Here is a 20,682-nt window from a genome sequence, read left to right as displayed (position 1 = left end):
TTTAAGTTATTTCTAATTATATTTATGCATATTTATGTTATTATTTTTTTTTACAAACTTGCACGATTTGAATATCAGACAAATGTTTTCCTGTCAATAAAATCTTCTTGGAAACAAAATGTAAAATGTGTGGGGTTGATTTTTGTTTTGTTTTGTTTTTTTGCTGAATGCTGAGCTGCAGTGAAAGAGAGCGTCACGTGTGGATGGCAGGGGGTCAGGCTGGCCACTGTGGCCCTGCTGTGGCCCGGGTGCCATGCCTGGCCTAAACAGAACAATGAGCGGCACAACCCGCCCGCTGCTCAGGCTTCTGCCACGGTCAGCAGGACCGAGCGCATTCATCCAAACAGTTCAACAACTCTCTAAAGAAAAGCGCGGCGTAACAGAGACATCAGGCTGTGATTGTCTAAGATTTGAGCGACTTAAGTTTTGATTTGGCGGCTCCTGAACTGCTACAGGTCAGAAGAGAGCAGAGCAGAAACAGTTTAGTCAGTGGGTGGTTTCTGGTATGCAGGCCGTTGTATAAGCCCTTCTGAGCCGCTGATTCCTCCCCTCCTCCCCTTCTTTATCCATTAGTCACATGATCACACCAGCAGGTGATCTTCCAGAAGCTGGCTGCTGGTGACGTCACTCAGCTGATGTAAGGCAGGCAACCCCCTCTGAAAGTGCCAAGTCATAATCTGGGCGAAAGGGTGAAACTGAGTTTCACAATCTAGGTCATGTGAAAGCAGCCAGTGGAAGATTTGCAGAATTTCAGGTTAGAAAAAATCATTAATGAGGCATTCATTTTTGCTATGTCACGTTAAAAAGTTTGCACACCCCAAGGGAAGTTTCAGTTCTTTGGAAAGAAAATTTCACATTAATGTATAAATTTCTATTCTTTCTCTGAGAAAGACAATTATGCAACTACACTGTAACCCTTCCTAAAGCTGTTCTAACACAGTTTAGCTGAAATAAGTTGAGAAACTTCTTGTTGATCTCCTGTAGCAGTCTGTATTACAACAAATTTGAAGATGGCTCTGACTGAAGACTCTATTTTTCTGAAAGTTTCATAAAGAGGATGCTCAGGGCTGTCCATACGTTTCTTGATTGTATGCATATGTAATAAAAGTTAAAGTTTATATCATAAACATATACATTTTTATTTGTATAAAAATATATATAAATAAATATATTAATTTATTTGATAACTGATTGTGCAGTTATCAAAAACAGAACTAGCGTACTGTGACACAAGAGATGAGCAGCTGAGCAGGATGACTTTTTGGGTTTTTGTAGCCACCAACCAGTCTGCAGAAAGTCTGTCCCACTCCTCACTTTCAAATCTCCCCTCAACAAATTACATCATCTGAGCTTTGACTAGGCCGTGGTCAGCCAGACTGGAGCATGTTGACAGTTCTGAAAGTTTTAAATATCCACTGATGTTAAACTATTTTTGGACATTTTTTTTTAATTCCTCACCGGACTCACAAAGTGCCAGGATCTCTTTTAGTTCTGCTGATCACTTTGACAGTCAGCAGAACTAAATGAAATGTCTGGAGTTTGAAAACAGAAAGCCATTTGCCTCTGAGCTGATGTGACTGTATGTGATATTAAGTGGAAATGAATGTTCTAAGTTATTCGTCACCAGAAAAAACATTTTTTTTTAAAAATACATTTTACAGGAAATATTACAAGGTTTTTACTTCAGTGTCCTTCCTCGGTTTCCACTCTGCCTCACTACATTTTCCAAAACCCACTGGGAGCATGCAGCATAAAAAGTGCAATAAGAGAAGTCTATTTAGCAGTTGCTATTTTCCTGCTTTAATGGATATAATATTCTTTCATTTTTGGTGTACTGCATAAAGCCACCATTTGTGCGTTTATCTGATTGAACATAAAGTCTTCATTGCTCTCCCTCCAGCCTACAGTCAGTTACTGCCCCGCTAATTCTGGCCTTTAGAAATCATTGGAAAGTCCTTAAGGCTTTTCAGGAATGTGTGACTCAAAGTGTTTCTCTGCCTTCCAGCCGCTCCTCAGGGCTCCATGGTGTCGGTTGGCTCTAAGTGAAAGGTCACCTGTCCTGTGACTGGGGGGGGTGTGACGCTCTCTGATGTAACACAGTATTGTTGTGATCGGAGGCTGAAGGTTATTTTAAGCCTCATGTTACAAAAAGTTACTCGCAAAAATGTGGAAGAATTCAAGGGTTGAACCAGAACCAGACATGGAGAAGCTGCATTCAACTTCTATGCACCACAAATCTGGAGCAAACTTCCATAAAACTGCAGAAACACTGAGTTCCTTTAAATCTAGACTAAAACCCCACCTGGTTGGGGTTGATTTTTAACCATAATAAATGAAACATTTATTATACAACAAATATTAACAAATATATATTCATGTACAATGATGATTTTGGTGATGGCACTAAACAAAATGTGATGTTTGTTCCTGGTTTCTCAGTTGGTGACTGGTTTTTATGACTTTGTATTGATGATTGATTGATTGATTGATTGATTGATTGATTGATTGATTGATTGATTGATTGATTGATTGATTGATTGATTGATTGATTGATTGATTGATCGCACCACAGTGGTGTGTTTTATTTTTAGCCAAACAAAATTCCATTATGTGTGAACTGGTAACTGGACTTGATTAAAATTTTAAATCGAGTTCATTGCAAGGTTTGTAATCAATTAATCACATTTTAATCAAAAATCAGATGTCAACAAAATAAGCAATATTTTCAAGTCAGAAACCCTTTTTGCTGCTAAATTATTGCATAAATAGACATGTAGCTTTGCTAATAAGCTAACTAATTTAAACTACAACTTGAAAACAGCAACTTTTCCCATCAGATCGGTTTGCAGAAGTTGCTTGGATTTACAGGCGTACCAAACACGAGTGAATTGATTAATTGTGCAAAAACTGTCGACAGGTCAAAATTCATGTAATTAATTAATCAAAAATAAAGCATTAAAGTCTCGTCCCCAGGCTAGTGAAGCATTTAACTGTCAGATATAAAATAAATTCAGGAGGAGTATGGCCTTGTAATGAGAATATTTCATAACAAGACATAAAAATATGCTCCTCTGCCAGATCACGACTTATTAAAAAGTCAGAAAGGGTTCCAATTCATCTCACAGTTTCCTGTAGACGACATCTAAAAGTCCCAAGACATGTTCCTGTTTTACTGTTACAACCTTTGATCTTCATAAGAGAAGATATTTTGGTTTAAATGACATATAAATCTTATTATAACAAGTTTTTTGTTGTTTTTTTTTATCTTGTTGCAAAAATAAAGCTTTCTATCTTAAGCCAGATACTGCTCCTGGATTTATCTCCAAGCTGTTGCGATTAAATGTTTCTGAACTGGTGTGAACACATGATCACAAGAAAGCTTCCTTGATCTTGATCTTCTTTTTGCAAGGCAGTAAAATAAGTCCTAATTATTTCTTTCATTCCGGTTTGGTCGTTTCAGCACACCAGCAGACCAGTGCCAGCTCAGTTTTGCAGAGTAAGTGGAAAGTCTATAAAATGCTGGCAGAGGTTCAGGAGGGGCCACAGTTTCACATCTAGAGATCCCCATTCCCTGAAAGAGGAACCAGGAGCAGAGCAACACGTAGAGGCTGCTGCCAGCAGCTCCTCCTGTCACCAAACTGAGACGCTACTTGGGCTTTGTTATAGTTGGGATGTGAAAGAGTGAAGGGACTAGATAGCCGAACCTCTGCAGCCTGCCCCATTACACACACCCACACACACACACATACACACACCCTTTTCTGTCCCAGCGCAGCACATTCCAACACACTGACACCAGAACCAGGAAAGCTTTTCACAGCAGGAGCGGAGGCCCCCACTGGCAGGCAGAGAGAGTGCTGGTGCCCAACATTCAGGCTGTTGGACCGGGCTTACACTGGGCTTATTTAGCATTGTTTTCAGCAGCAAATTCACAATTGCGATGTTTCCATTAAATGAGAAACGCAATGAAAATCACACATGAATAAGTTTGTTCATGTGATAATTTATTTAAAAAACATCATCCTCCAACTACTTTCTGTTGTCTTTTTCTTTATGGTTTCTGCCAGTGGAAACATCCGGTTGCTCATTTTTTACTGTCACTTCTCTTGTAAACTCTGGAGAGACATTCAGAGCTGGTTGTCATTTAGAATTGAGGACATCCAAGAGATTATATATTATATGTTGATGACCTCGAGAGCCAAATATCTGATGTGATAAATATTGCTTTCTTGCTTGCTAAATATCATCTGCTGCTGTAAGAAGAGAGGTTCTACCCCTTGTTCTGATTTTTTAACAAATTTAAACTTTGTTTCTCCTCACTGAAATATTGTAAATCTCTATATGGAACAAAAAACAAACAAACAAACAAGCAAAAAAAACACCAGTATGTGATGAGCTTGTCTTTTACAATCTTAAACTCGTGTTTGTGTCTTTTTCTATGTTTCACTGTTCCTTGCCCCGCAGCAAGAAAAGTTTTTTAATGTCTTATCGCGTGAACAAACTTATTCACGTGTGATTTTAATTTTATTTCTTATTTAATGGAAACACTATAATGGTGAAAATGTTTTTTGTTTTTTTTGACAGTAGCAGAAGATTGACAAAGTTTTGCTCACATTTCGAATTTAAAGCTGTAGCTGTGCACTGTAAAGAAAAATGCTGACTCAGCTTGACTACTTTCCTTGTTGCGTTGACTCAGTTTGTTATATAACTTTAACTAAACACTTAAGAGTTATTGCTATGTTTATCAAGGTAACGGTCTTTAGTTAACTGTATTAGATTAAAAGTGCTTAGTTAAGAGATTTTTTTTTTTTAAAGTTTCCCCAATTTATTTAAGTTTTTACATTATTACTTCAAGTTGAATTTTTGTATATAATTTTTTTAACTACTGTTAAGTTTTTTTAGCTGTTTTTTTCCTCCTGTTTTCTCACCGCAGACACACCTGGTTCATCCTGCATCACCACTTCTCATTTGTGGGGGAAGAAAAACAACACAAAAACTGCTGATTTTTAATAAAGGAGGCATCAACGTTTCACCACTGCTGCTGCTGCTGCTTTGTGTGTGAGAACTGCTGCATCCTCTGCACTACATGTGCAGCTTTAACAATGTGGTATGTATGATCCTGTATGATCTTCCCATTGTGTAAAGACAGAACACACCACAGTGTGTGCAGCCTCCAGCTGGACAGAAACAAGGTTAGAGAAACCCGGCGGACTCCCAGGATGAGCAAAAATAGTTCCTCTGCTCTCCAGGAGCGGAAACTGGGCCTTGGCTCTGTTCTAAATTTAGCTCCAGCGTTCCCTGTTTTCTGAGGGCCGCAGCTCCTGCTCCCAAATTAGACAGGAATAGACCACTAATGACAGGAAGTGGGCCCACAGAAAGGCTGAGACACTCCTGGTCAATATGTTTATGAAGTCTTAAAATAAATCTTCATTTCAGTAGCATCATCTCATTTGGAGCATTTTGATTAAACAAATTAATCGACTGAGTAACTTTACAAACGCAGGGTAGAGTTTCTGAGAGTTTCTTATGTTAATGACTTTGCGTTTTGCTGGAGGAATAGAAATATGACGACACACAGAGGCTCATGACTTTCAGTCACCAGGCTGGAGGAGGAGCCATGTTATGTTGCCAACACACACAAGTGAGCGGTTAAAGAGTGGCATCTGAAGGTCACCAAAAGCAACTTCAGACAACATTTATACGGCAAAATGTGGTCTGATCAGGTGTCAAACAACAGATGAATTTGTGGACAAGCTCCTCATGCCCAGTGTTAATTATGGGGGATGATGTGTGGTGCTGTGGGCCAGATTTGAAGTAAAAAAAACAATAGAGTGAACTGAACAATGATGATGCAAAATATGCAGCCAAAAAAAAAAAAAAAAAACACAAACATTTTTCCATGACCAAAATCAGTCTCTACCAAATCCTGCAGGAAAGCTGTGAGTTCAGCTTTAAGTTAAAACTAAATTTGTTAAAACCATCATCCTGACAGTTTCAGACAGATAATATGTGGAGAGACGGGGCTCCTTCCTGTGCTACTATATCTGTCTGAAGGGATGCTGTGCTCCCAGTCAGAAAGAACCAATCAGAGCCAGGAGGAGGGGCTTAACGCTGTCAATCCGCTCATGAACGCACTGTAGAGAAACAACTTACATTCCAGGAAAACTGTTTACCCTCCATCATTGGTGGCCATGCTAACTAGCCTTAGCATTCATAATGGGCTCTGTTATGGTGAACCAGCTGCAGTGTAACAGAGGGCAAGGGGGAGGGTCTGAGCAGTGTGTACAAGAGAATGACTGACAGCAGTAAGATCCTCCTTTGGACTCTGATTGGTTGTTTCTGGTAGAGGGGAATAAGACAGAGAGAACAAGAACAATTAAAAAGTCAAGTAAAGTCAACAAAATTATTAATTTGTGTTTAAATTTAAGTGTGTTTAATTTATTTTTTTACATTAATTTAAACAGATGTTTAAATTATTAATTAATAATTATTGAATGTAATAATTAAAGTCAATTAAAGTCTCCGACATGTTCTCTCATTATTGTGGAATTAGAAAACAAATACTTTTCATAATTCCAACAAAGCAAGAAAAGTTTAGTCTGATTTAACATCAGATGGCAAAAACAGGTGTGTCTTTTTATTTGGTGTATGTAAACTTGTGGTTGAGTAGGGTTTCTAAAGTACTGACAGCAGGGGTTGAATTTGTTAGAAACATTTGGACAAATCCAGGATGTTTTCCCCACTGCTGAATAAATGGAATCATATTAAAGGTTGAAACCTTTCAGTAAGAGAGATTATGCTGCTGCAATAAAAGCTGACACCTTTACCCGAGTGCCAACAAGCCGGCCTGCGTCATAAGATACCCCAGTCAGCTTCCTGTATTGTTAGTCCACTAAGAGGTGACGCGTCATGCTGTAGGAATGTTTCACTTTATTGAGCTTCATCAAATCTCCATACCAATGTTGGTAAATTAATAAACACATTTATCCAACAGAAAAAAAAGCATTTGTTCACAGTTAAATTAACAAGAGTTACAGATTGAATGAAAACATGGCAACACATGACAGTTGTGTTCTTAAGCTTTTGTTCCCAAATCATCGACAGCGACACCCTGAGCCGATTCACTGCAAGTAAGAAAAACAGACGTAGAGAGATGACAGTGGATCAGCATCAGGCGTCCGTATGGGGAAGGCAACAAGAAAAGAAGAGAGATTTTCTTTTTTTAATCTTTTTAAAGGAAATACATGTAAAATGATTTCTCATAAGAGGCAAACATGAGTAAGGCTGATTTCATTCCTACTATTTAAATTTACCACAGCAGATAAGGCATGTTGAACTCCCTCCACCTCCAAAGCCCCCCACTTCCACCTATAACACCAATAACAGATCTGGTAGAATAAATGTAAAAGCTTTTATCACCTCCTCCTACAACCATTAAAAGTTCTGACGTTACTGGAGTTATTTGCTGTGAGTTGATAGGTGGAGCTCACAGTAGTTTGCAACATTTGGTGAGTTTTGTCCAGCCAGAGTGTGCGTGTGTGTGTGTGTGTGTGTGTGTGTGTGTGTGTGTGTGTGCACGTAGATACAGAGATGTACCAACAGATGAGTCAGATTTCCAATTTGACTGGAAACCAGAAAGTCTGGTGGACACGGCAAACATCTTTGTTAAATATATTCCACAAAACATCGTTGCTTCTTCCCAGTCGGCCATGTTTGTTTACACTGAACTCACATTTGGTCTCGAGATTTTGGGAAATTTTCTATCCATCATCTGAGTGTTGGTGAGTGGAATCTGTGTGTGTGTGTGTGTGTGTTTAATTTATTTTTTTTTTCAATTATAGTTTTTAAAAAGGGTTGGAATCTGTTAAATTTGGAAGCTGCAAATCAGACGTTTTAATTGGAAACTGGCATCTCGACTCATAAAAGAGGTTATGAATGCAGTAGTTCAGGTTTCAACACAAAGGGTTAGTTCACATTGGAGGTAGAATCTAACAGTAAAAAAAATCCCCATTGATCCAGAGTTTAAAAAAAAGTTAATTTGAGATTAATTCAGTGTTTTCATAGGCAGGAGACTTTCCCCAAAAACTTGGCAAGATGAATGGATTTAAAATGTATTCAACATGGAGAATATATCTGCCTCAATTTTTTTATTAAATAATTTAAAGACGATGTGAAATTTATCAAACTAACAAAAATGCTAACAGGATATTCAATGGAATGTGGATTGTCATTGGTCAGTCGGAGATGTGACCGGCTGTTTGATACTACTGTTTTCATGTACTTTGATTTAATACTACCTGCTTCTCTCTCAAAAAATACATCATGGCAACATTTGGAAATTTTGATCCCAAGAATTTAGTGGCACAAGCTGCACTTACATGTGGAAAACTGCTGCAGTGGTTCTCAATCATGTGAAGAAAAGGCTTTTATAGAAAAGGCCAGTTGGGAGACTTTGGTTGTTGGCGTCCATTTAAGGCAAACCAGAGAGGCAAATAACAGTCACTGCCCACTGGAGACACAATTGGATAAACACTGACAGAGCAAACCCACCACTGAATGCTGCTTTTACTGGTAGAAGAATTAGAAAATAAGTTTGAGACTTTAAGATGCAATCAAACCCACGCAGACAAAGATTTCTGAAGCAGATGAAGTTCACCCTGAACAGTGGCAGGTCAGTAGTTTTGGTCAAAATCCCCCAAACGGGAGCCGCCGCACGGCATTCTGCACCGACTGTTAAAACACCTAATGATATGATCGCAGATTCTCTCTCACCCCTCCCAACATGAACAATACAGCAACGTTGATGAGCAGAAGAAAAAAAGACAAGGCTAGAGGGCTTCCACTACAATAAAGTGCAGGGCTTCTTCTCCTTGAAGGGGTTTTCTGAAGCAGGGATTCCCGCGATGAGGGGGTCGGATTTCTGATGGTGGCAGCAGTACTTCACAATGTCCGCGGAGGCTTGGGAGATCTGGAGAAAAAAAAAAAAAAAACAGGAAACAAAAACACCATGCTTTTAGTTCTCACATTTGGAGATGTTCAGCGCACCAAGGCATCTGGATCGCCGGTTTGGAAAAACCACGATCCAAACCAACATGTGTGTGTGAAAAGTAAAGTAAGCAAAGGCGACACACCAGATCACTCAGAGAGCCTTTCAGTCAACTCATCCCAATAAATCTCCTGTTTATTATATAAAATCAACTCGTTTGAGCTTTACAGCATGTTATAATCTTATTCCCTCATCAAAAAAAAAAAAAAAAAAAACGGGGAGGGTTACCTTGATTCTTTCATGAATGTTTGAGAAATCTTTTAATTTCCATGGCAACTGCAGTGAAAAACACCTGGTTGGATATAGCTTTGCCTTCAAGGTGCTGCCCCTCCTCACAGCTGCAGTTTCCAAGCCTCCCTCCCACAGAGCAGTCCTCCCTGTGACTTCCCCACTCAGCTCCTTCAGACTAGCCAGCAGCAGTTAGCAAACTCCAGGTGGTTCTGCAGATTTGTTGAGTCCATTATAGGAGCTACTTCTCAGTGCAACTCTGGTTAAAACATTGTTAAAGGGTTCATAGATGAGCCATGTTGTGATGACATCCTGAAGGTGGAGTTTCAGAAAGAGCAAGAGTTTTTAAAGTGACAGGGGCTTGATTTCAAGGTGTTAAATTATGGAGCCATATTTGGTACATATCACATTTTTATAACAACTGAAGGTAACATAGTCACTGAGCTGTGCTGTAAAATGGCACCATGTGCCCGGAAAATTTATAACATTGCCCCTTTAAGCTCCCATTCCATACCAGCAGCTTTCAGCTGACCAGGAGTTGGAAAGAACACATGCAGATGATCTGATTGAGTCAGAGCCTTCCTTCACTTCATCGGAGCATTGTTCCTAAAAGCCTTGGTCTCTTATAAAACTGCAAAACAGAAGTGGGTTCCTCCTCCTCTTATTTGGCCTTTACCCAGAGACCCTGCCTCTGTTCGCAGTGTGGCATGTGGACTCTGTTGTTCTGAGGTTTTTTACGCAATCCCTTACCTCATTGTCTTTTGTTTCTGCATAACATCCTGTCTGCTTTTGAACAGTTGTCTAACTATGAAACTTCCTGACAGCATTTCACACAGTTTTGTAATTTAAATTTGGAAAATAAATATCAAAGTGCCAAGAACTATATATGTCCAGAAAATTATTTTCTCACCATCATTTCTTTCTGACATGTAAGTAAAATGTGATTAAAATTAAAACATACAAATAAATCTAAACAGTGCGATGTGAGCAGATAATGGCTGCTAATTTGCGGTGGGTATAGGTTTCCATGGATATAATATTATTTGTTAAACATCTGCATCTTGACTGAGTGACTCAGACATGAGAAATGTTAAGGTGAAATAGCAGTCCAGTGTTCTGCAGTGTTTAAAGCCAGTCCTTCTGATGTTTTATCAGACACCAATTCAAAGACATGTGGTCAAGACCTCCTACATAATAACACTGACTAACCCCTACAGGGTTGCAATCTTCACCACCAACTAAAGGGATAGTTCAAATACTAGAGTAGTTTGTTTATATGTCTTGATAAAAAGTATTTATTTATGATCACTGTTAAATATTTTGTGGACCCAGATATTGTGTTTATTTGGTTTTTGAAATCTTCACGTTTACAATGTTGATTCTTCTATCTGACTTCTGTGATTCTGTCTGACCTGCTGGAAACTTTTGGGACAAATCCAGATTGATGGTGACCCATTATTTCCCTGTCTGGTCTCAGAGTTAGTCCCAGCTTGTTGGCTTTCTGTTTCTCCGACTGTTTTTTGAGAACTGATCACAGGTTAGGTTCCCAGTTATGGCACAGTACCAAAATTAAGACTGTAGGGCATCCAGTGGTGGCTACTCCATTGTCACAGGAAGCTATATGAATTCTGAAACTAGCTACTGATCTGACTAATGATGGGCTTTCACCGCAAACTGAGCAGTCGGCAATGGCAAATGAAAAGGAGAGTATTCACTAGCGTTAGCCTTGGAGAGACTGGTGACTAGAATGCTTAGTCCAGTCACCCACTGAAATGGGGTAACCTCTACTGTCCATTAGCATGGATAAGCTGGCATTGGAGAGGCAATTAACATGTCTAGGCTGGTCAGCTGCAACTTGTATTATTTTCTTTAAGGAAAACTTCATCAGGAAAATGGTTTGCGTCCATGACCAACTGCTTGGAGACCCGTGGTACTGCACTGATTATTGGATGAAATAGAACATTTGATAAAATTGCACCTAGAACTACAGAGCACCCAAGGGCCAAAACACACTGGATCTGTTTTGGCATTCAATCTGATGAACAGTCGGGTCAGATGATGTACATCACCTGGAACTGGATTCTGGTAAAGTCATCGGGGCCTTGCAGATTGCTCAGAATTCCTTGAGACTGCGTCTCCGAGTGTCCGACCAAGATAGACCTGAGGTATGTTTGGTGTAATGTCATGAGTGCTACGGGATAAAGCAACACACGTCTGCTTTGAGAGAAAATACAAACTAAAATCTTTTTATTAACAAAAAAAAAATAAAAAATTGTGCATTTTGTTCGAGTAGCTTTGTGTTTACTCCCAGATTGGCTTGTGTTTACATTGGTGGGATTTCTAGTACATACTCTCACGTGAATATTCGCTATCAGGAGTCCACTGATGAACTGTTGAGTTGGAGTCTTTAGCGCCAGCTAAACATCTGATTGTAGCATGAAAATGTCTGACTTAAGTGGTGTGTATTGGGGGTAAGGAAGGAAGTGGAAAGGAAAACAGACAGTAGCAAGGTTCAACAGTCTCAGCCAACGAAGAAGTTTGTTCTGTGGTTTACCTTTATCCTCTCAATTTTCGCCTCTAGTCTCAGCTGCTGTACGGTCTGCCGGGCCTGGTTCAGGTTATTGGCACTCGGAGCTTTAGAAGACATCTTGATAAGTACAACACTGTAACAAGAGCAACAAAGCAAAGCTTTATCGTGGCTGTGGAGAATGTGGGATATCTCACATGTCACACCAAGGTGGAATTAAACAAACACAAAGTAAAGAAAATGGTCAGGTCAGAGACAGATCCAGAAGTTTTTCAACCCATTTGGATAATAGCTATATATTTGTTTTATTTCTTCACACAAACCTAGCTGGGATATCAGCTACTCATGAGCTCCTGCAGCAGCTTCTGTAAGTACAGAAACTCTTTGTAGCAGTTCAGACTCCTTCTGATGTCATGCCAGTACATGATGTGGCCACATCATTGAGGTGATGGTTTGTAAACCCCTGTGAGGTCGACTCAACCAATGCCAGGACCCTTATTTTCCATTTCCTGTTTCTGTGAAGCACCAGCACCTACTCCACAAACACAAGCAGCCAAGGTGGAAACCCAGGTCATAAACCTGGATCCAACACACAAGGAGTAAAAATAAACCAGACTGAGCCAGAGTGGATTAAAGCCTTAATAAGGTAAAGATGCGAGGATTGATAGGAGATCCACTTTAGGAGGTTGATGCGTTTATGACAGCAAAGCACGGCAGTCTGGACTGTGGTTCCACTTCCTGTTAATCATTACCAGACCAGCTAGGAACAACAAGCCCGGACACATCACCCCATCCACTTGCTGCTGGATCACAGGTTTTACTCTCTGGGTTATTTCTACTGTTGTTTGGCTGAAGTTTCCCATTAAAAAAAAAAAAACACACACACACACCCACACACACAAACACACACACATTTGTAACTCTCTGCAAATGCCTTCTTGAGACAACACATTTTCCAAACCTACTACTAAGAAGGAAACTGGAAGCTTCAAGTATAGGTTCTCTCCACAGTTTATCTTTAAAAATCATGGGCTGACTAAAATGTTGTATAAAATCTGCTGCAGTTTGCTGGCATGCTGTGGACAGTTTGAGGTTGTTGGACATCAGCCCCTCAGGATGAGACAACAGATGACCTCAGTAAGGACTGGAGGTCATTTTCTACTTAATGCAATACACCAGAATGATGCAATAATAGTAGTGGATATATAGTAAAACTATTAAGCTCTACTCATGCTAATGTTTTAGGAGATATGTATTTTTGTCATCATAATTTACAAGCTATAATAAAGATATTGCTTTGAAAGTTCAACAAATCTTTGATGAATAACAGCCTTTTGCTCATGTTCATTACTGTAGTGTATTCATCATGATTATCACAGCGTATTTTTTGCCCATTTTTATGTATGATATATCAGAGTCTACATCGGTATCAGCCGACGTTAGTCACTTTTTAACATATCGGTATCGGTCCAAGAAGTAAAACTGGGCCGATGTAAGGATTTATGTTTATTTCAATCATGACAGTGATGGAGATGCAGTGCAGGTTAAAAGCAGAATGTAGGTGGTGTGGTCACCTTTACACACTGCTGAAAGTGAAAGGAAATGTATACAACATAGGGAAATATCAGTTATCGGCCATAACAGCAGTAGTTATCGGATAACAATATTGCCGCAATTTTTATATTTGTAGAAAAAGGTTATCCAACCTCAATAATGAAGACCTCAATAACTTCAAACAACAGCAGTAAAGGAATGTGCGGTAAATGTAACAGTTCACAGGGTGACTCGTCCACGTTCACTTCCACATGATCTTGTGCATGATGGATAACTTCCAGGCAGCGCTCAGAAAGCTCTACTTTTTGGGAACAAAGGATGAAGGAAGAATTATGACAAAAAACGGAAATGGGAAGGAAGCAAACTCTCTACTTTGCATCCTCTTCCAATGAATGTATAATCAGTATTTTATTTCCATTCAAGGAAAAGTAATCAGTCTAAAGAAAGCACCTCCCAGAATGACTCAACCAGCTAACTGATACCATCTCAAAGAAACATGAAAGCTTCTTCCAGCAGAACGCAGTGTGAACATCCTAAGGAAAACCTTCCTGACTCAGTCGTAAAGGAGAGGCCCCAAGAGGCAGGATGGAAAAAAAATCCTTTCATCCATTTACAATGAGGGCTGTGTTTATTTATGTCGTGTAAAAGAGAAAAGGGTGTGATTCCCCATTACAGGGGTCACCAACTCCAGTCCTCGAGGGCTACCATCCTGTAACTTTTAGATGCGTCTCTGCTCAAACACCTGGATCAAATAAACTGCTCGTTTCCAGCTTATTGCAGAGAGGAGTGAATGCTGGTGAGGGAATTCAGACATTTTGGAGCAGAGGTGAATCTAAAAGTTGCAGGATGGTAGCCCTTGAGGACTGGAGTTGGTGACCCCTGCTCCATTACATGAGAATCTCTTTATGTAGAAGTTATTGTTCATTACACATAAATGCAGGGATAACAATTCTGCATTTTTTGTGAATTTCTCTTTATTTGATGGTGGAAAATTAAGGTTCACAAGTGGGACTGAAACAGAGAAACCAATAAAGTACAATGAATAAAAAAAAAAATAACAGGGAGTGTAGTGCAGAACTAAGATTGATAAACTGCTGTTGGAATAAGACTGTTTTCACATGCTGTTTTTGTTTGATGCAAACCCCTAAAAACATTAAGGATGTCCAACTTTAGAAAAGGAACTGACAAACAGACTTTAACATTGCGGTTCAAAGTCAATTATTTTGAAGCAAGAGAGCTGTAACAGGCTGAGCATGGGATCATTTATCATGTTTTTGTGGCTTTTGTAGTTATTATCTTCCATGTTTGTCATTTGTTCAGCATATTGTTGCTTCAGTCGTGACTTGCTGTATGTAAAATTAGGCTTTGCTTTTAACATGCATCATGTGCACTTGACCCAGAAGTGGCCGTCAATCAAAAGCAACACTTCATAGGCTAGACAATAAATCCATAATCATGATAGACACGTAATTAATTTCAATAGATAATACGCCTGATAGAATATTCAACAATTTCATTGAACTCCAGTGCAGAACTGCACAGTATTCTGGGTGATGTAGGCAGGGGGAAGGCCTTAACCGCTCAACTTCCCACAGCCAATGTCGATGGCATCCACTTACTCACTCTTTGGTTGCCTAGCTACAATCTGTTGAGTAACTTGTGCAGCAGCAGTTTAAGGTTTTGGCACTGTGTCTCCTAACGGCTTAAAACTACATAATTTTCCAGACGGAAAAACTGTGTAGTTTTAACTAAAACAGGAGAGGTCACCCTGACAGTTGGCAGGATTTCAGATATTTTAAACAAAAAAATAATATCATCCAGTATTTGCATAGTACCCCATAACATGAAAGTCTCATGTCCTGCTATCCCAGCAGTGGCTTCAACAGTTTAACAGTCATCAAAAATACTTAATGAAGACGAAAAAAAATCAAGATACAAAGCTAGCATAATTCAGCATAATGCTAGCTGCTTATTCAAACCTTTGTTGCGCTATTATTCACCACTTTTAATGAATCTAGCTGTTTCACTTCATCTATTTTTCAATGTGCTTCACAGCTGGTAACAAACACGTAGTTCACTGTAAAAACCCATCAACTTCTATGTCAATTAACTGTTTAATGCAAAAAATGTCTGAACGTTTTAAAGTTTTAAAACCTACTGTTTGAATGCATCACAAGAATTTCTGAAGAGCAGGGCAGAAAGTGGCAGAATCCACAGAACTGGCTCCAATTTGACCTGCAATTAAAGGTCTTGAAGAGTAAAAATTCACCATTCGTTTTGTGATATCACAGGCTCAAAATAATTAATTATGATTAATGAAAGGTAATGCAACACTGAACTGACTAAGCTGCTTTAATGCTGACTTTAGCACAGTATCAGACTGGAATCAGACTGCAAGTTGCAGGAATGTGATTTGTGAATCTTAAGAGTCTTACAGAGATCTGCCTCTACAGCTGACAGAAACAACATACAACTATTCTTTTGCACAAGACATCTTTATTGTGTTACACAGCTTCTAGGGAATGTAGAGACGATGCAGAGTTCTGCTAACACAGAATAAAGTTTTGCAGGAAAGGCAAACCAGCCAAAGTGTGCAGAACCTGTGATGTGATGCCAGCTCTTAAGCAGCATGATGTGAGGCTCTAAGAGAGTCAACATTTGAACTCCAGTGTGGCATTAAGTACCACCACATACATACAGTAACCTGTAAAAGGATCAGAAAGAAGACCACCCCTTTTACAACATAACACCACACACACGTACACACATACACACACACACACATATACCAACAGTCAGGCAGGACCACCTACTGCCAACACCACACTGCTCTACTGTACCTTACACACACACACACACACACACACACACACACACACACACACACACACACACACACACACACACACACACACACACGCACGCACGCACACACACCAACACATGTGATTCATTAGCAGTTTTCAAAGAGCTAAGAACAGGGAGCTATTATGAGTCAATTCCATTAATACCGCCACTCAGAGATGAAAACCCGTGTTTTGAGACTCAAACTGTTACTATGCTCAGGCTCAAACCCAAAGAAAACTCTTAAAGGGGTTGCTGACGAACACAAAGACTTCCATTAAGAGGCGAATGAGGAGCCGGTCCCGTCAGCTGTACAGTATGTGTGGTCTCTTCAGTGACTCTCCAAGGCTTTTAGCGCCACTGTGGCTTTTGTCATAAAGTAACACTGTTGGAAGTAAACTACTCTAAGGCGTAGAGCTGTCTGATGCACTTCACTCTTGGCTAACAAGAGGTGAGGAAAGCCATGAGAAGTATTTGGTCTCCAAAGTCTCCCATGTATGGCTGGATTTTCATCTAACTAACACTGTTAGTTTAGGCAAAGAATACAAAAGTCCCACCAAATTTTATACTAACACTGTTATTTGTGCGAGAGGCAGGGCATACACCGGGGTCCATTACAAGTCAACACAGAGGACAGACGAGCATGTTCACACACTCACTCACACACGCACATACACAAATTCACAACTACAGTAAGTGCATTTCACAGTAGCAAATTAAGCTAACTATAGTCATGTAATAGTCCATCCAATAGTCATGAAAATTGTAAGCAAAATTTAGAAATGTCGCAAAAAAAAAGAAAAAAAAAAGAAAATGCGAATCAGGTGTGTTTTCATCTACTGCTTTGGAGCAAATCAACTAGAGCTGGACCAATCCAACAATACAATGTATTGGTTCCAATATTGAAAAAAATTCTATATCAGTTATCTTTAACAATGTGTAGATCTATTCAGTCTAATTCTATGCTTTGTGCTCTGAGCAATATCATGTTTAATTATTTATTTTACTTTATATCAAGAATTTCTAATTTCACTTTCTGAAGCATTTGAAAGAATGTTGCCTTTCATTTTTGCATTTTCGACCAAAATAGTCAACGTATTGTTCGTCAGTTTCAGTTTATTTACTTATTTTACACTGGCTGTTCTACTCCTAATTGTACTGACTGAACAAATTAGTTGTTATTTTTACATATTTGACCAAACTTATGAAGTTATTGGTGTATGCAAGTTTGCTGCACTGATGCAGAACTGATGCAGAGTTACCAAATTAATCAGTAGTTCAATACATTTCTGTCTGGGTTTAACAGAAACATCTTACGTCAATTCAGCAGTTTTTCTGTATTGGATCAATAACAATCGATACTAAAACTCAGATATTGGTATCGTGTCAAAAGTTAAAAAAAGTGGATTGGTGCGTCCCTAAAATTCAACCAGTCTACACAGAGCATAATTGCATCCGATGTTGATGCTACATATGGCTGTAATAAACAGGAAATGGAGGTTGCAAACTAGTATGGATCATACACTTCTGAAAAAGCTACTATGGGAGAAATGAGGATGAAATGATAAGATTCATGGTTGGTGTTTGGTTGTTTCTTCTGTGCTCAGTTAAATTTTCCAATTTGGTTGTTAAAAGGAAGGAAATGTTTTCTCTCTTTGCTCGTGTTTTCAACGTTTGTAGTGATTCTTTGTCAGCGGCACCACATGGCGCTCCATCAACGCTTGTACATTATGCCACAGAAACATCAATTACAAAGAAAACCTCAAGAAAAAGTAAACATGACAATGAAAAATGCTCCCGAAGTTAAATCCATCTCTTGAGTTTAACCAAAAAAGTTCATTAACACTTTGGAATAAACAGTGGAATAAAAAGATACAATCCCATAAAACGTCTGCACGATGCTTCGACAAATCCAGTCTTGAACTTACCACATAATTGGTGCTTCAACAGACCTCTTTGGAGTTTATTACACAGTAGACTGAAAATGGTAAAGACGGTCTGCTTGTTTTATAGGAATACAGAGCAAAGCAGGGAAGTAACAACCAAGTTTGCAGTAATTCTGTGGATGTTCATTACAAGCAATTTTCTTGAAGTTCTTACAATTTTTCTATAGACAGAATCTCACAATTTTTTTATCCACTGTGTTGGAGCGTTGTTCAGTTCCTGCTAAGCAAGGCTTTTGATCTTATATTTTCTACAAGAAAAAGTAGTAGAATAACTAAGCTGCGCAAGCTGTTACAAAGCAAAAAGTTACCAAATTTTTAGGAGTGAACCATTGCAGTTTTCTGGCTAATCACCAATCTTTAAAAAGCTCGACCTGCTGATTCCGATTTAGGCTCACACAGACTTTTTTTTTTGTCTGACAAGTTGTTCAAGTTGTCACTAAGTTGGTAACACTGGTTCAACTGTTGTTAAAGGGATCCAAGATTAGTTGGACATGTTGGTCTAAATAAGTTGTAATTTTCTTGTCAATAAAAAAAATGCTGTTTGTGATACGCAAAAACTCAGAATTACTTCATAAATTTTATATCTCGTGATATTTTTCACCCATGGAGGCCGCCATGCTTTCACCTGTGCATGCTGGGTTGACACAGTCTGGTCTGTTCTGCACTGGAATCTACAATGTAGACACAGGAAGGCTAACTTTACCCAACTTACGTTTGAGTGGTGTAAATTTAGACAGTGCCACACTGCGTTGCTGTTGGCTGTTATTTAAAAATAAAAACTAGTGAGGTGAGTCTGGATTATTTCCCACATGAAAAAAATAAGAGTGTAGTGAGAGAGCAGAACACAATTGTCTGTGATTTTCACATTTGCTGAGCTTATTATAGGAGCAACTCCTCAGAGCAACACTGGTAAAAACATTGCAAAAGAGCTAACTGGGGAGCCATGTTGTGATTAGCAAGGTTCCTAACTGAAGGCGAAGCTACAGAAAGAACAGGAGTTTTTAAAGAGACAGAGGCCCAATTTTTAAAAAAATTAGGAAGTCAAATGTCTTTTAATTCATATTTTTTATTACAAGTGAAGGTAGTATAGTTATTTGATTATGCTATAAAATGACACTATGTGCCTGGTAAACATAATACTACCCCTTTAAGGAAATTGATGCACCTACAGAGTTCTGCTGTAAGCTTCCTGCTGTTTGGAGGAGAACCTATTAATGAACATAATAAAGACTTTTCCAAAACAAAAAACTCAACCAGTTTAGGAACATCAACACCAACTCATTCCCCATGTGCGACCATCTTCCTGATAAGGCAGCAGCTTACCGTTTTCTTTTACATTGGATCACTTCCTGCTATTCCACACATCTGCATGTACATAATTGTGCAGTAATCTGTTAAACTCCAGATGTGAACTGAATCGGATGTAGCCCTTTATTGATGGAAAAAAGCAACTGACTGAATCCACCAGCTGTTGTGAACTGTAAACGGCTGAACTGCAATATGTAGACAGATTGTCTGCTGCTTCAAACAAAAGAGTTCAAAACTTGGATTCCAGCCACAAACCGGAATACTAGCTCTCCCTTGTGTAAACCCACACACACACACACACACACACACACACACACACACACACACACACACACACACACACACACACACATGCAATTCTCCTCTTTCATACTTTCCCTCTACAGGCCGTGCTAAAAGTAGCCTTCTCACACACAGTCAGCACTTTTCCAGCTGGCTGAAAAACTGTCGCCTGCTGCACCTCCAGCATGACCCAGAGCCACTTTTACCTGCTTTACTATAAACACGGTCCTGTTCTCAGGTGGAGGCCGGGCTTATCAGGGGCAACAACACTCAGTCATCAGTCCTGCTGCTGAGTAAAGGAGGATTGTGTTTATCAAGTGGGGGGAGACTCTGAAAAGAAGGGGTGAGGCAGCAGCACTGTTCATAACGCTGGGAGTGACATCACCACTTTCCCACCAGAAAAAAAGGGACGCGGCGCTTTCTGTTCGCAGCAACAGTTGATGAGAGAGGAGCTTTGCGATGTTTCACAGCAAGTACTAAAACCACAAGCTGTTAGAAACATCTACACCATTATGGCATAACATTACGACCACCCACAGGAGAGCTGAATGACATTAGTTGCGTTTCCATTACAAATGTGTGCAAATCTTTGTCTATGTTATGCTATCGAAAAAACAAGATTTTGCGATTGCGGTGCTTCCATTAAACACAAATCACAACTAAAATCAGATGAGGAAGTTTGTTTATGAGGTAAGTCATTGAAAAACATGCTCTGCCATCATCAACTACTTCCTGTCGTCTTCTTCATGGTTTAAGCCAGTGTCAACATCCGGTTGTTGATCATGTGACTCGAGATGTGGAAAAAAGTGTCTCTATTGCAGTTTTTAGTAAAATAAATGATATGGCTAAAAAAAAAAAAAAAAAAAAAAAAAAAAAACCACCCTTACCAAAAAAATTTTTTTTTAAAAAAAAAAAAAGGATTTCCCTTTAAAAAATTTTTTTTTCAA

General features: G+C 39.2%; 1 protein-coding gene across 2 annotated transcripts in view; it reads right to left on the bottom strand.

Annotated features, from left to right (window-relative positions):
* Window positions 1–8,551: 8,551 nt before the first annotated feature.
* Window positions 8,552–20,682, bottom strand: part of gng12a (guanine nucleotide binding protein (G protein), gamma 12a) — a 39,734-nt gene continuing 27,603 nt past the window's right edge. For both annotated transcript variants that reach the window (XM_015050105.1, XM_015050106.1), the window contains exons 2-3: window positions 11,829–11,937; window positions 8,552–8,968 (exon numbers count right to left, since the gene is read on the bottom strand). In XM_015050105.1, coding sequence (XP_014905591.1) covers window positions 8,843–8,968; window positions 11,829–11,921 — 219 coding nt within the window. In that variant the 5' untranslated portion in view covers window positions 11,922–11,937 and the 3' untranslated portion in view covers window positions 8,552–8,842. The remainder of the gene's footprint in view (window positions 8,969–11,828; window positions 11,938–20,682) is intronic.

The sequence above is a fragment of the Poecilia latipinna genome, unplaced genomic scaffold (genome assembly GCF_001443285.1).
Source record: "Poecilia latipinna isolate Pla-1442-1.1 unplaced genomic scaffold, P_latipinna-1.0 Scaffold975, whole genome shotgun sequence".
Taxonomy (NCBI): domain Eukaryota; kingdom Metazoa; phylum Chordata; class Actinopteri; order Cyprinodontiformes; family Poeciliidae; genus Poecilia; species Poecilia latipinna.
This window is presented reverse-complemented; position numbering and strand designations above follow the sequence as displayed.